Here is a 15000-nt window from a genome sequence, read left to right on the forward strand (position 1 = left end):
CTTGATGAATATCAAAAGTTGTGTTTGAAATTATATTCTAAATAGTTTCATGATTCATTCCTCGCTAAATCGTGTGTGTTTTTCGTCTGATTCAGTGGTTGGTGCCCCCTAGTGCCAGCCGCCTGCCGCGCAAAACAAAGGTTTTTAAAAAAGTTTATTGAGAAAAAGATACGGAAAAAAGTATCCCTAGATAGGTATGCAATTTGGTGCATAAGTGCAGTAAAAATTGGTGTGCAAAATTAGTTCGTAGAGGATGCGAGACTGTGTGTGTGTGAGTATGTGTGTGTGTGTCTCTTTCTTTCTTCCTTTTTTTTATTGGGAGTGCCTACGTACACGGTAACGGGGGCATCTAGCCTCAGGATCTATGTACACGTAAACCGGTTTACCGTTGCAACATTCTGTCAGTGATGGTCCTCGCTGTCGTGACCGCGCGCGCTCGTGTGTGTGTGTCAGTTGTTTTTGTTTAATCAAAACAATTTTAACCATTAATGGCGAGATTCCATCTTACACTCCCCAAACTCCAGATCTTAGTCTTAATCATTAAAAGACAAGCTTTGCGATTTATAGTTTAATTGAAGCCCGAGTCGAAATATACTCTTACTACTGCTCTCTTGGTGGAAACGATTTAATCTGCATAAGCAATCTGGAGAAAAAAATCAGTGTCACTGTAAAAGGTTAAAATTTCATGAAGTACGCTCCGTGAACACCGCTGTAACAATCCTTTGATCTATGTCATCAGGCAACCCATTGTTTCTTTCATCTTTTCCCATTCCCCCTTACTATCCCCCCATCCCCCCGCCCATCTCTCTCTCTCTCTCTCTCTCTTTCTTTCTTATCATAGTGTTATCCCTTCCCATCTCAATGTAAAATGAAAACGTTTTGCTGTTTGCAGATACATGTATGATTGTTTTGTTTTTTCTCTCTCACTCGGCTAGGATAGAAAACCAAGACATCAGGTAATTGGTGTCTAATGCCAAAGTATAGATTCTCTCTTTGGCCAATTTAGTCACGCACGTGGCAGCCCAGCTATTTATTATGTTCTGCCTATAACACACAATAAGTGGGATTTTGGGGGTGGGTACGAAAGAAATCAAGGTCATAAGTAACCGTGCACAAGAGCTGTATAGGGAATTGGTTTCTGGGGGTCTAGCAAATACCAAATATTTTATGGAAAGCTCTTTCGAACTCCAAGACGTCTGGTTTGTTTTGCTATCTTGGAACAAACGAAACAGAGATGTCTTGAGGTGTGACCTAGTTGTCTGATTTTGTGACCTGGATGTAAGGTTTTGTGACCTAGATGTATCCTTTTGTGTGTGCAAGCCATGCGGGTAAGTACAGCGATAGCTTGCCAGTTGAGGAAAAAAAAAAAGAAGAAGCAGCGTATCCGCATTTGAAAAACAAAAAAAAAAAAAACCTGAAAAAAACAAAACAACTTAACCTTTTAAAGGCGAATATCAATCTTACTTGGACCAAAAATAAAATCTTACGTTTTCATCAAAAGACAAAAAACAAATTACAATTTAAAAACTTGAGCTTTTATATAGGGCAATATCCACCCAACGTGCTCAAAGCGCTTTTTATCAATATCTTACTGCTCTTATGGTGGAAACGTTTTTTTTTTTCTGCGTTAAAAAATAATATAAATGAGGACTATTATTTGAAAACAAAAAAATCAATGTCACTGGCAAAGGGTTAATTGCAGTACTCCTGCATCCTGTGAGACTCCTACGGCACATGCTAATCATAAAAAAAGGAAATAGCAATCAACAATACTAAGTTGAAAAAAAAAGGAGGAGGGGGGGGGGGGGGGGAGCAAACCCAGTAGCAATGCAACCTTTAGCGGCCAAATTCGATCTTTGACCTAACACCAAATCCTCTTTCATCAAAAGGCAAGTAACGGCAAAACGATTATAGACAATTGAAGTCCGAGTTGCGATAGTCTGACTGCTCTCTTGGTGGAAAAGCTGTACTTTACGTTAACAATAATAAAGATAAAAGCAAACTATTATCTGAAAGCAAAAAATTTGCTTCGCTGTTAAGGGGTTAAGAACACCTGCCAGCATCGTTGACAAGCTCTACGTCACCAAGCGACACGTCTCCCTTTTGTCTTCATCATGCAACACCCCCCCCCCCCCCTCTCCACTCTCACGGTGGTGGTGGCGGCGGATAAAAAAGGCCTTTTTTTCTTTTATTCAATCAACTTGACTGCTGGTGGACCCTAGGCCTCTCTACAAGTCCAAGAAATAATACTCACTTTTTCTCTGCTCCAACGAAAATATCTACTCCCTACCGGTCTAATTATTTGTAGCAGACGACAAATTTCTCAAAACGGTCACGTGACACTATAAAAACAACACAGGAAGTCCATGAAAGCTTATTTACGGCATTTCCTTTGAACCGTGTAAACAACAAAATTTCGTTTTCATTCGACTCAACGGGTCAGATTGGCCGGTATTTTTTAACGAACTAAAGTTCTGAAAAATCAAAATGTTTCTTAGAATGTTGAAAGATGCTAGTTTTTGAAACAGAGGTAGGTTTTGAAGAAAAATCTTTATATTTTACGTGAATGCATGCTCAAGGCGAGTTGGACGTGCAGCGGAGGTTGGTAGGCCAAAGGCCCACCTCTCTAGTTACAGTCTAATGATTAGTAGATAGTAATAAGGATAGAGTTAGGCACTTTGATAACTCCAGTTCAGTGGCCGCCGATAGGCTCACTGTAAGGTGAAACTCGTTTTTTGGAACTTTATTTTTGGCCCTTTAATGTTTTGGTCACCATGGCGTTATTTGTGAACCTATGTGACTAATGTTGGTATCATTTTAAAGGGCACAAAACAAGCTTTCTAACGGTATATTTTATTCTTAATTCCTGATTGTATTTCTCAGAAAGCTATTGAAATAAAAATTTATCAAATTTTGACTTATAAGAACTTTTTAAATTATGGATACATTTTAATTATACTTCATACATCGATAGACAATCAATTGAAGAACATCTCTGCCAAATTTCATCAAAATTGATACACTCGCTCATTATTTTATTTTTTCCGCCATCAACCCCACTTTTTTTTACAAAAACCTCATATTTTTTTCCATTTTCATTTATCCTTAATTTTGTCCATACTCTTCATACATGAAAATGATTTATATGAAAATAAAGCTTATTATTTTCTGACCTTCAAAATGATATCTAACACTTACCATTTATTTTTTAATTGAAACAATTACTGAAAACAATAAGTGGGCCATGTTGACTGCAAAACTCAAAATTTCCCGATAGCCGCGAGATGCTGGTTTTGAGGCAGCAGTGAGTGTGAGATCACAAATTCTCTCTGTAAAATTGACAAAAAATGTCAACAGAAAAATATAAATAACTTTGGAACCGTAAGTCGTAGAGAAACAAATAAGGTATCAAATTTTATGTTTTTTCAAGTCCCATCCCCCTGACTGGGTCAAATTAAGATATTTTGAGTTTGAAAATTTTATCAAAGTGCCTAATAGAGTTAGAGTTCACAGCAGAGGCAGAGAAGCAAACAGTCTAATAAAAACAAAACAAATAGTCATCAAGATGATGACAGTGGTGATGATGATGACTTACTACCGGGACAATGATGATGATAAAATGCTGATGAAACCTTGTATTTCAAAATATCAGTATCAGTGACAATAAATCTGACAGTGACAGAAGCCACTGAAACTGGACTCTTCTCTAAATACTTCTACTACTTGTCTAGATCCTAATCCTAGAACTCTACTCTTACTCTCTTCACTAATAAATCCCCGGACGTCCTCTTGGGCTTTGGGAATAGGGTTTCGACTCGAGTGATATCTATAATCTATGAGATTCGCACTCCACTCGAACTCTGGAACTGAAGTTGAAGTTGAAGTCTCGACCAATGACAATGGAAATAGAGGGATGTGTAGAGTAACGATCAAATGTTAATTGAAGTTGAAGGGACTCTTACCATTTATCAAACGCGTAATATTAACACTGGGAAACAGTATAGCTTTACCTGTTCATCTCCTTCTGCATTGCCGGTAGCAGCAGCATTATTGCCGTTACTCTCCACCACGTTCGTGTCCGCCATGTTTTGTTTGTGGATTGCAGTTTTGGATCAGCCTTGACGAGTGATGACGAGCAGGAAACTTGATCATCGATATAAATGGAACTAAATTGAGTCTATCTTTCCTAATCCAATTTCGTTTTAATACTTGACATAAATTGCATCTTAAGAAAGAAAATAATCATCGAGTATTCGTTGGGATAAATAGAGCAGTAAAGTTAGGTGCCCCAAACGTAAACAAAGGTCGAGAAGCACGTGGCAAACCACATGTTCCTGTCTTGACAGTTCACGTTCCAATGTAAATAATAGAAAAAAATAACTTTAAAATTTGGCTGTTAGGTGGCAACAGAAACACATATTCATAATACTCGATCATGCATCAAATAATGTCTAGATATGGATATTTTATGGAACAAAAGGTAAAATTTTCTAAAATTTATCAAAAGTTACAGTCTATCTATTTTTAGATTAGAGCAAATTATTGCGCTGGTGTGAACAAAACGAGAATTATTCGGAGCCTGATTTTCATAATAATTTAGCCTTATATTATTATTTCTGCAACTGTTAGATTTTATGTAAACATATTTTCAATACTGAAAGTGTATTGCCTACAACTCAAACTACAAAATTGAGAGACCTATATTGTGCGTAAATTATTCCGGTCCCTAACGGAAATCACTAGCAACTTGTTATTGTTTACGTTTGGGGCACCTAACTTTACTGCTCAATAGAGTGAAATTTCAGGGATTCATTGTATCCATATAAATTATAGAGTAGTAAAATATTATTTTCTATGAAGGCATGAAGTTTCTGACAAGTTCTGCCAGTGCCCCAACGATAAAGCTATAAAAGTAAAAGCCAATGTCACTCTAGATCACTACGGGGCCTCAATTGAATTGAAATGTATTTTCTAAAATTAGTTTTTAATGGCTATGCAATGTCTTGCTACTGAACAAAAGACGAGTAAGCAGCAGAGTCTAGTTTGATTAAGGAAATTTTAACGTTATACACCGTTTTGCTATTTTAGCTCTTTTTATTTCCTGGAATGCCATTCTGGCATTCGACGGTTTTGTTTGACCTGACCTGCCTCAAACCTTTTCGCTTTTCCTTCTGCTGATTCCGAGAGACAACAAACAATAACAAACATATCTTGAGTCTAGATAGATCATAACAAAAAAAAAAAAAAAAAAAAGTCAATGATTTTGGCTTGTGTTTTCACTTTTCTCGAACCACCCTTGAAATCATGAATTTTTGCAGGACCAAACACCTGAAACTCCTACAGTTCCAAGTCAGGTTTCTCTTCACTCCAAAATCTATTCAACAAAAGAGAAAGGTTTACAGAGATACTTTCAACTTACTTTATAATAAGAAAAGTTTATATTCTGGGGTCTAGACCCTATATATAATTTATATAAAACTTCATTTGGGCAGATTGGTAGTGGTTCAGAAAGGCTAGATTAGAGAAAACCCTGTCAGAGCCAGAGCTACATACATAGCCATAGGCTTACATATTCATTCATTTTGTTCCAGCCATTGAACTTTGCGGGAGGCCTTCCGAAAGCTCCTACATCCCCAGTATTCTTGTTTTTTTTATAATGTTCTAGTATGGGTTTGGGAGGGGAAAACTTTTAAAAAAATTTGTTTTTAAAGTCTCCCCCCTCCCAAACCCCCTACTTGAACAAGAATACTGGGGATGTAGTGTAGGAGTAGGAGCTTTCGAAAGGCCTCCCATTCCCTGTTATTCATCCCATAGTAGGGGAAATTTGTCTCTAGGGTCTATTCCACGGGAAGACTTGAATAACTCAGGCGTCAGCCGCAGTACAGCGCCACAAAGGCGAGGTGACTTGCTCAAGGCAACACAGCGCAGCGGCGGGTGATCGAACTCGGTACGGCTGAGCCACGCTGCCCTCTTAGCTAACAGGAACATATAACATTAGAATTTTAAAAATTAATTTAAAATTATTTTTCTACCTTCTTGAGTTAGGTCCCTTTGCCCATATGTCAGTTGGTTGAGCATTTGTTTCCCATGTAAAGGAAAGTAGATTGATCCAAGGTGAAGTTAATATTTTATTCAGACCCCTTGTTCACCCACCGTCCTGGTTGAAAGTACTTTGTGATATGGACTAGCATTCTATCCAAAGGGTAGCAAGCAGTTGCTATTGTCCATTTTGCACCATAGGAACTGGGATAAATCTGGTTCCATGGGACTATTGGCTTGGATGGGCTACTGCTTACTTTTTTAGTCAGGAACAAACAAAAATAAGATTATTTATTTTATTAAAGGATATATGAATTTTATTCCCTACCATAAATTGCATGATTACATTAAACAAATATGCAATGGGTTCAATTTTGATATGTGTTTCAGAACATGAAAATGTTAGTGGAACCCCCAGCAGACAGAACAACAGATTATATCGGCCCTCCTCATCCAATCTCCAACATACGTCCTGTTCAAGCTCACATACCTGCTGATGAAACACAGACTGAAAAAGAATTTAGGTTGAGGAGGGCTGCTATTCAAGAATGGAATAAAAAGTTCTGGTCACACCACAATCTCAAATTCTTCAAGGTGAAATTGAAATATGTTTTTCAAATAATAAATCAAAAGCTCAATGCTAGGTGTTACCTTTCATTTGATACCAAATATGATGTGTTTGGAGTATTTTGAAAATTGGTCAAAATGGGCCCCAAAATGAAAACCCTCTGAGACCCTTTGTGTTTTCCGACCTATACCAATAGTTCATTATTCAATGTGCCAAACCTCCATTACTTCAGTCTACTTTTATTCTTTGTCAGCCAACCATGTCATTATTGATTTCACTGATTTCTAGCCATTAAATTTATTTTTAATATTCAGGGCTGGGGATCTTCCGCATAAATGCAGATTTCAACCTAAATGATGTTTCATCTCCTCCCATCGCCATCACAGTTCCGCCTTTTTCAAATTTTTCTATGAATAAAAAGGACTCACCACAACCACTACATAAACATCCCTGCCACCACTACTCTACAACATCCACCAAATCACCATCCCAACCACCACCTCTGCTACAACTACTACCACATCACCAATTCTGCCACCCCCACTACCACATCATCATCCCTACCACTACCACCTCATCATCACTCCTACCACCACTACTTCGACAACCACCAGCTCATCACCATCCTTGCCACCACTACTACAACTACCACCACCACATCATCATTCCTACCACCACCAGTACCACATCATAACCCCTAACACCATTACTACTCTACAGGCCTGTAAATCTTCAGACAATTTTCGGATTTCCAGCAGTACGACTTTGCATTCTGTTAAATGCTAATGTTTTTAAAAAATTAAAAGTAAAAATAAAATTTGTGCACAGAACCAACAAAAAAGAAAATAAAAGAGTTTTATTTTGTTCCTTGTAAAATCAGTTTTGATTCCGTTTCGCACGCAAACTTTAAAAAAAAAAAAGAAACTTATTATTCATCGCATCAAAGACAAAACATAACTAGACCATCTAGTCAGTTAGCTAAATTATCATTCCACCTACACGCTCCGCTAGACATGAATGTATTCACTGCCTACCTACGGTGCCACAGGCAGCGAGAGATGGTCAGTAAGTAATTAGCGCGCACAGCGTGTCTCTGACCGGGCCATTTCTCTCTATTTTGCTACCGATATACATGTATTTCTCTGACTCTCTTTTTTCCTTCCCATGGTTTTTTTTTTTGTATCAGTCTCAAAGTCAACTTGAATAAAAAAATATGAAATAAATATTTTTCTTTGAAATGTGTATTTTTCTTGGAAAGCTCTCAATGGAAGTATTTTTTCATCATGACTGTGATTGTTTTAATTTTTCTCTTTTTCCTCCTTCACCACCACCTCCTCCTCCTCGTCCTTCTTCTTCTTCTTCTTCTTCTTCTTCTTCTTCTTCTTCTTCTTCTTCTTCTTCTTCTTCTTCTTCTTCTTCTTCTTCTTCTTCTTCTTCTTCTTCTTCTTCTTCTTCTTCTTCTTCTTTTGTATTCTTCTTCTTCTTCTTCTTCTTCTTCTTGAATTAATGCAAATAAATCAAAGAATCAGCATAAAAATTTAACACAAACAAACAGGAGCAAAGATACAGCAGCTTCTCATTTCAAGTACTAGATACACATCCTTCAAAAAGGTATGAATTGTTCTCTTCTTTTCATTTTACAAGTAACTCAGACCTGGGCCTAGAAATGTGTGTACTCTCTCAAATAATTGGGATTTTTTTTTTTGGTACCATAAAATAAGGACCTGCTTATTTTGTATTATAAATGAGTTGGGGAAAGTGACAGGATATGACTAGTCAATTGACATGTCATATCTGTTTTGTGTTTATTAATTTTTGTCCTGTTTATCTATTTTTGCGTGTTCAAAAAGTTTCAACAATTTTTTCACCAACCATTTACAGTCCTGCTACTACAACTACCACCACATCATCATCCCTACCACAACTACTACGACAACCATTTCCACATCACCATCCTTGCCATCACTTCTACAACTACCACCACCACATCATCATCCTACCACAACCATAGCCGCAACCCCTACCGCACCATTATCCACCACTGTTGCAATCACCACGACATCGCTATCCCTACTACCACCATTACTACAACCACCTATGCATCATCATCCCTACTACTACCACTGCATCACCCTTTCTGCTACCACTACTACTACAACCACCAACACATCATCCCTACTACAACTACCATATCATTATCCTTACCACCACATCACCATCCCTACTACTACCACCACATCATCATCCGAATCATCCTCACCACCACCACAATTACAACTACCACCACCACATCACCATCCCTACCACAACCACTACTAATACAAATACCACCACCATATCACCATCCCTATCACCACCACTACTACTACAACCTCCACCACATCATCCTCCTTACCACTTCTACTGCTGTAACCACCACCACATCATCATCCCTACCACCACTACTCCTACAACCTCCACCACATCAAATCCTTAACACCACTACTATTACTATTACAAGCAACACCACATCATCATCCTTACCACCACCACCTCATTACCCTTGCCACCCACCACCACTACTACAACAACCACCACCACATCATCATCTATACCCCCTCTACTACTACAACCACCACAATATCATCATCCTTACCACCACCACAACTACTACAACCACCACCACACCATCATCCCTACCACCACCATTGCTACAATTACTACCACATCGTCATCCCCACCACCACCACTACAACCACCACCAATTCCACAACCACCACGACATCACCATCTCTACAACCACCTACACATCATCACCATCACTACCACTACCACCACATCACCATTCCTACCACCACTACTGCTACAACTACCTACACATCATCCCTACCACCACTACTACTACAACCATCTACACATCATCCCTACCACTGCTACTACTTCAACCACCTGCACATCATCATCACTACCACTACCACCGCATCACCATTCCTACAACCACCTACACATCATCCCTACACCACTACTACTACAACTACCACTACATCATTATCCCTACCGCCACATCACCATCCCTATCACTTTTTGCCAGGTACCTTTGCTAAAATTCTGCCAACTTAATGTCAGAAATCCATCAACTTTATCCTACTTTACCTGGCCATTTGCCCAAAATCTGCCTAAAAAATCTGCCGTTTGATTTAAAACACTTATAATCAACAATAGTGTAATGTCTCAGAATAAAAATCAGCTGTATGCACGGCTATTTCTTTTTAAAGGCATGAGGATTCGGGGTTGATATCCCCCAAATTCACATATGCACTGGATTAATTTCAGCCTCGAGATTCTCTGAAAACAATAGACTTGATTGGTATAATTTTACTTTCTTAAAGGGGATACAAATCATCAAAAATCCTCCAAAATAATCTGCCATCCGCCAGGCCAATTTTTTCCCCGCCATGCATTGATAAAAATCCGCCAATTTTGGAGGAAAATCCACCAACTGGCAACACTGCCTATCACCTCTACCAACACCACCACTACAACCACAACATCATCATCCCTACCACCACCGTTACTACAACTACCACCACCATGTCACCATCCCTACCACTACCACTACCACCACCACATCAACATCCCTACTACCACCACTACTACTACTACAACCACCACCACATTATCATCCCTTACTTACTTAGGCCCTTCACTCCTGCTGGAGCATAGGCCATTGATGAATCCCCTCCACCTTGTCCTGCTTTGTGCCATCTTCTCAGCTTCTCTCCATGTTAAACCTTCAGTTTTTAGTTTCCTCCAGCAATGCCCTTCTCCAGCTATTTCTAGGCTAGCCTTTCTTCCTTGTTCTCTGCAGGTTCCATGTAAAAGCCTGCCTTGTAATGTTTGTTGCAGGCCTTCTCAGGGTATGGCCAAGCCATTTCCATCTCCTCTTAATTTCTACTTCTATTTCTTTTTGGCCTGTCATTTCCCATAGATCTACATTTCTAATTTTGTCATACGATTTAAGTTGTAGTATTCTTCACATACAGTTGTTGATGAATGAGTGTATTTTATGACTTGTGTTCTTATTTAAGTGCCACGTTTCTGAGTCATACAGTAACACCGATTTTACATTTCCTTTTCTTGCTTTACCTATCCTAGCTGTAACATCTCTCTCTGTCTACTATGCTACCAAGATATGTAAAGGCCTCGACTTCATCAATGGGACTGTCATCAATCAGTAGTTCCTTGATATTAGTAGTATTTATTTTCAATAGTTTAGTTTTCTTGACATTGATATTCAGTCCTGTGCTGCAGGAGAAATCGTGTGGTCTCTTCTTTTTGTCTTGCATTTGTTTGAAATTGTGTGATAGAAGAGCAAGATCATCAACAAAGTCAAGACACCCAGCTGTGTCAAGAGACTCCATTGGATTCCATTGTTTTTTGCTTCTGTGGTGGATTTCATGATCCAGTCTATTGCTAACAAGAAAAGGATTGGTCTTGTCTTCAAAACAGTCAGATAGCTGTCCTCCATGAAATATCCTGCATGTCATGTCTTTATATGTGTTTTTGATTATTGTGGTGATTTTGTTTGGGATGCCGTAGTGTTTGAGGAGCTTCCATAGAATTTCTCTGTCCAGACTATCAAACTCTTTTCCGAAGTCAACAAAAAGTGTGTATAGTGATGGATTACATTTGATTATTTGTTCTACTATGATTCTACGGGTGGCAATTTGGTCTACACATGTTCTATTCTAACGACAGGTGTTGGTCTCTTAATATGGGGTCAATGCAGTCTGTATCCTCTTCAGTAATATTCTATTTAATATTTTTCCTGGGACTGATAATATGATGCCTCTGAAATTGTTACAATTAGTGAGATCACTACAACCACCACCACATCATAACCCTTGCCACCACCACCACTACTTCTACCACCACCATATCATCTTCCTTACCACCACTACTACTACTACAACCACCACAATGTCATCATCCTTACCACCACTACTAAAAACCACGACCACATCATCGCCCCTACCACCACTACTACTACAACTGCCACCACATCATCATTCCTACCATTTCTATTACATGTACTACTACCACCGCCACATCATCATCCCATGCACAACCACTACTACAACTATCACAACATCATCCCTACGACCACCACTACTACAATCACCACCATATCATCATCCCTACCACCACTACTGCTACAACTACCACCACATCACCATCACTATGACCACCACTGCTACTACAACCACCACCACAGCATCCTACCTATCGTGAGTACTATAATTACCACCACACCATCGTCTCTAACACTATTACTACTATACCACCACCACCACATTATACCAACAAATCATATGAACAGTTTTTTGAAAAGCAACAATATCTTAAATTGCAAACAAAAGAGAGCACCTTTTTCCATGTTGCTAATATTGTTCACTGTCCATTCCAGACTTCTGTGATATATCTGTCAGCTGTAGCACAATCATTTGGTATAATATCTGTTAGACAGACAGTAAACTATTGCTCAGCACTGTTAATGTTTTAAAGATATTTAAGTCAGTATTAATAAATGATCAAAATAATGCTCACTGTGGTCTGACTTTCTTTTAGATTTCTAGAACTAGAGTTTATCCCAATATGTGTAGGTACTACAAATTGTAGCTTAGAATAGTCATAGCTATCAACTGTAAAGTACACCAGTATTGGTTGGATATAGGAGGAACCCAGAAAACAAGAAATTGTATTTCAAATTCTAACATAAGGCGACTTGATTTATTATGTTAGGACATTAGAACATTGAAATGAACGCCTGTTTTGTCTCATTATTGTAATACAGTTGTGATTTTTTTATAACACGCCTCTTCTTAATTTAAAAAAAAAACAGGAAAAAAACGATTTTGTCAAGAAATACAAGAAAAGCGAAGATGTTGGAGAAAAAGAGTCATTAACTGCTCAAGAAATGTCTGTGTTCTATAAGGATTTTTTAGATGCGAATAGATCCAGCCATCTCCAGTATAATAAGTAAGTATAATTTTTATGTACAGTCAAACTTGTATAAGGTCTTGTATTAATGGTTGTCTTTTTATTTTCTATAATTTTTTTTATCTTGGTATCTTTTTTAGTTTTATTCACTTTAAAAATGAAAATTTACATTTTTTAATCCTTTTTTGTTTTTCTCTCCTCTATTTTTCAACAGGGAATGGTACAAGAAAAACATATCACTGCTATGGCCTGCAATAAAAGTTACTGGAATTAGATTGTGGAGGTCTTTACATAGAAATAAAAGACGATCATGAAATAATATAAAGTTTGTCCAATTGCTATTTTTCCCATTTTGTGTTTAGTTAGTTATTGTTTTGGCATTCACATTCCTGGGTGGAGTCTTTCACCTCCCATGGTGGGCAGGGCATGCTGTGTCTTTTATCGCTTATATTTATATAATATATATTGAATCGTGTTGGATACAAATATGGTACGAATAGTGCTCGACATGTAACAATGGAGCGAGTTATTATTGTAATATTTACCACGATGTTGGAGTCAGTCTACATCGATGTTCAGCCATCGATGTAGACTGACCCTCAACATCGTGGTAAATATTACAATTATATATTATTATATTATTATTATTATTATTATTATTATTATTATTATTATTATTATTATTATTATTATATTATTATATTATTATATTTATTATTATTTTATTATTATTTTATTATTATTATTAATATTATTATTATTATTATATTATTATTATTATTTATTATTATTATTATTATTATTATTATTATTATTATTATTATTATTATTATTAATTTTAATTTTATTATTGTTATTATTATTACCAAACTATTGCCATCAATTTCGAATCAAATATAATAATAATAATAATAATAATAATAATAATAATAATAATAATAAAATAATATAATAATAATTATTATAATTATATATTATTATTATTATTATTATTATTATTATTATTATTATTATTATTATTATTATTATTATTATTATTATTATTATTATAATACTAATAATAATAGTTTAACATCGCGGCTGATTGACAAGAATTCGTGATTATGTAACATCTACTGACATACTAAAATAAATATTGACTGCAATAGTTAAAATCCATTTCAACAAATTCTCTTCGTCATTGCTATTTATAGTGATTTGGCTCGTGACTTAATAATCATAACATTATCATGTACATACGATTAATCTTTTACGTTGGGTGATAGGCCTGAGGAAAATCTCAAAGTGGTACTACTACTACTACTACTACTACTACTACTACTACTACTACTACTACTACTACTACTACTACTACGTCTAGTACTACTACTACGTCTAGTACTACTACTACTACTACCACTACTACTACTAGTAGTAATAATATTGATAATGATAATGATGATGATGATAATAATAATAATAATAATAAATAATAATAATAATAATAATAATAATAATATAATATAATAATAATAATAATAATAATAATAATAATAATAATAATAATAATAATAATAATAATAATCATAATAGCCATAGTATTTTATTTTTTTTAATTGAAAAAAATTACATCCTTCCACTACAGCATCATTAGATACCGTCGCCTCGGCATTCCATGAAGGAATTTAGATTTAGATAATCCATCAAACAAAATGCCTGATGTCAACAGGAATAACCTATGTTGTCACCCATAATAATAATGATGATAATAATGATGATGATGATGATGATAAGAATTATAATAATGATAATTGCAATAACAATAGATAGTTATTGTCCATAAATATAGCAATTTGTCATTTAGTTACACGTGCGATGACATTACATGATAACGTTAAGATATGCAAAGAGGAACTACATTCCTACTCTCTCTCTCTCTCTCTCTCTCTCTCTCTCTCTCTCTCTCTCTCTCTCTCTCTCTCTCTCTCTCTCATCCCCTCACTAATGCACGCACTTAACACACACACACACACACACACACACACACACACACACACACACAGACATACAAAAGACGTTAAGTGGCCATCGTTAAGTGGCCTTGCAGAGTACTTATTTACTCTAGAAGTGATAAAATCAAACTTTGAAAGGTTTTATGTTACACACTCGTTTTAAATGTTCAGCTCGATTTTATATCGTCGTGGAATTAATATTTAAAACAATAATATACATTCGTTATTTTTGAGTGCATAGTGATACCATTGATGAGTCTATGATGCTATGCATTTAGGAAAAATAATCATAACATCCGCCAGCCGGATATAACGTACCAAGACCCAAAACTATGTGAAAACTTGAGCGCTTTTATAATCTGAGTGATAAAAAAAAGGGTATCATTACAAATCTTAATAACTCAGCGGCATATTATAGCAAGG

At 36.4% G+C, this 15000-nt stretch overlaps 2 protein-coding genes and 1 long non-coding RNA gene across 5 annotated transcripts in view; 1 reads left to right on the forward strand and 2 right to left on the reverse strand.

The window, feature by feature from the left end:
* Window positions 1-4264, reverse strand: part of LOC144977355 (putative lipid scramblase CLPTM1) — a 27781-nt gene extending 23517 nt beyond the window's left edge. Inside the window, exon 1 of the mRNA XM_078922460.1 lies at window positions 4011-4264. Within this exon, the coding sequence (XP_078778586.1) occupies window positions 4011-4085 (75 nt within the window). The 5' untranslated portion in view covers window positions 4086-4264. The remainder of the gene's footprint in view (window positions 1-4010) is intronic.
* A 528-nt stretch (window positions 4265-4792) lies between these two features.
* Window positions 4793-12911, forward strand: LOC144977358 (COA8 family protein Y39B6A.34, mitochondrial-like). 3 transcript variants are annotated; one of them, XM_078922475.1, is made up of 4 exons: window positions 4793-5394; window positions 6430-6633; window positions 12489-12625; window positions 12801-12911. In XM_078922475.1, exons 1-4 carry the CDS (start codon window positions 5305-5307, stop codon window positions 12898-12900), a joined length of 531 nt encoding a protein of 176 aa, XP_078778601.1. In that variant the 5' UTR covers window positions 4793-5304; the 3' UTR covers window positions 12901-12911. The 3 variants fall into 3 exon arrangements, with proteins under 3 accessions (XP_078778601.1, XP_078778620.1, XP_078778610.1); XM_078922494.1 differs by having other exon boundaries at window positions 4809-4912; XM_078922484.1 differs by having other exon boundaries at window positions 4891-5024.
* On the reverse strand, window positions 6553-6878 carry LOC144977367 (uncharacterized). The gene is made up of 2 exons (XR_013646297.1): window positions 6792-6878; window positions 6553-6690 (listed from the first exon to the last, which is right to left on the reverse strand). It is a non-coding gene; the product is annotated as an uncharacterized LOC144977367 (long non-coding RNA).
* Window positions 12912-15000: the final 2089 nt, after the last annotated feature.

Source organism: Berghia stephanieae, chromosome 1 (genome assembly GCF_034508935.2).
Source record: "Berghia stephanieae isolate SIO BIC M18660-M18661 chromosome 1, UCSD_Bste_1.3, whole genome shotgun sequence".
Classification (NCBI taxonomy): Eukaryota; Metazoa; Mollusca; class Gastropoda; order Nudibranchia; family Aeolidiidae; genus Berghia; species Berghia stephanieae.

Coding starts and splice junctions, on each gene's coding strand:
- LOC144977358 (XM_078922475.1), top strand. CDS start 5,305: ATGAATTTTTGCAGGACCAAACACCTGAAACTCCTACAGTTCCAAGTC. Junction 5,395..6,429: donor CTATTCAACAAAAGAGAAAG/GTTTACAGAGAT, acceptor TATGTGTTTCAG/AACATGAAAATGTTAGTGGA. Junction 6,634..12,488: donor ACAATCTCAAATTCTTCAAG/GTGAAATTGAAA, acceptor AAAAAAAAACAG/GAAAAAAACGATTTTGTCAA.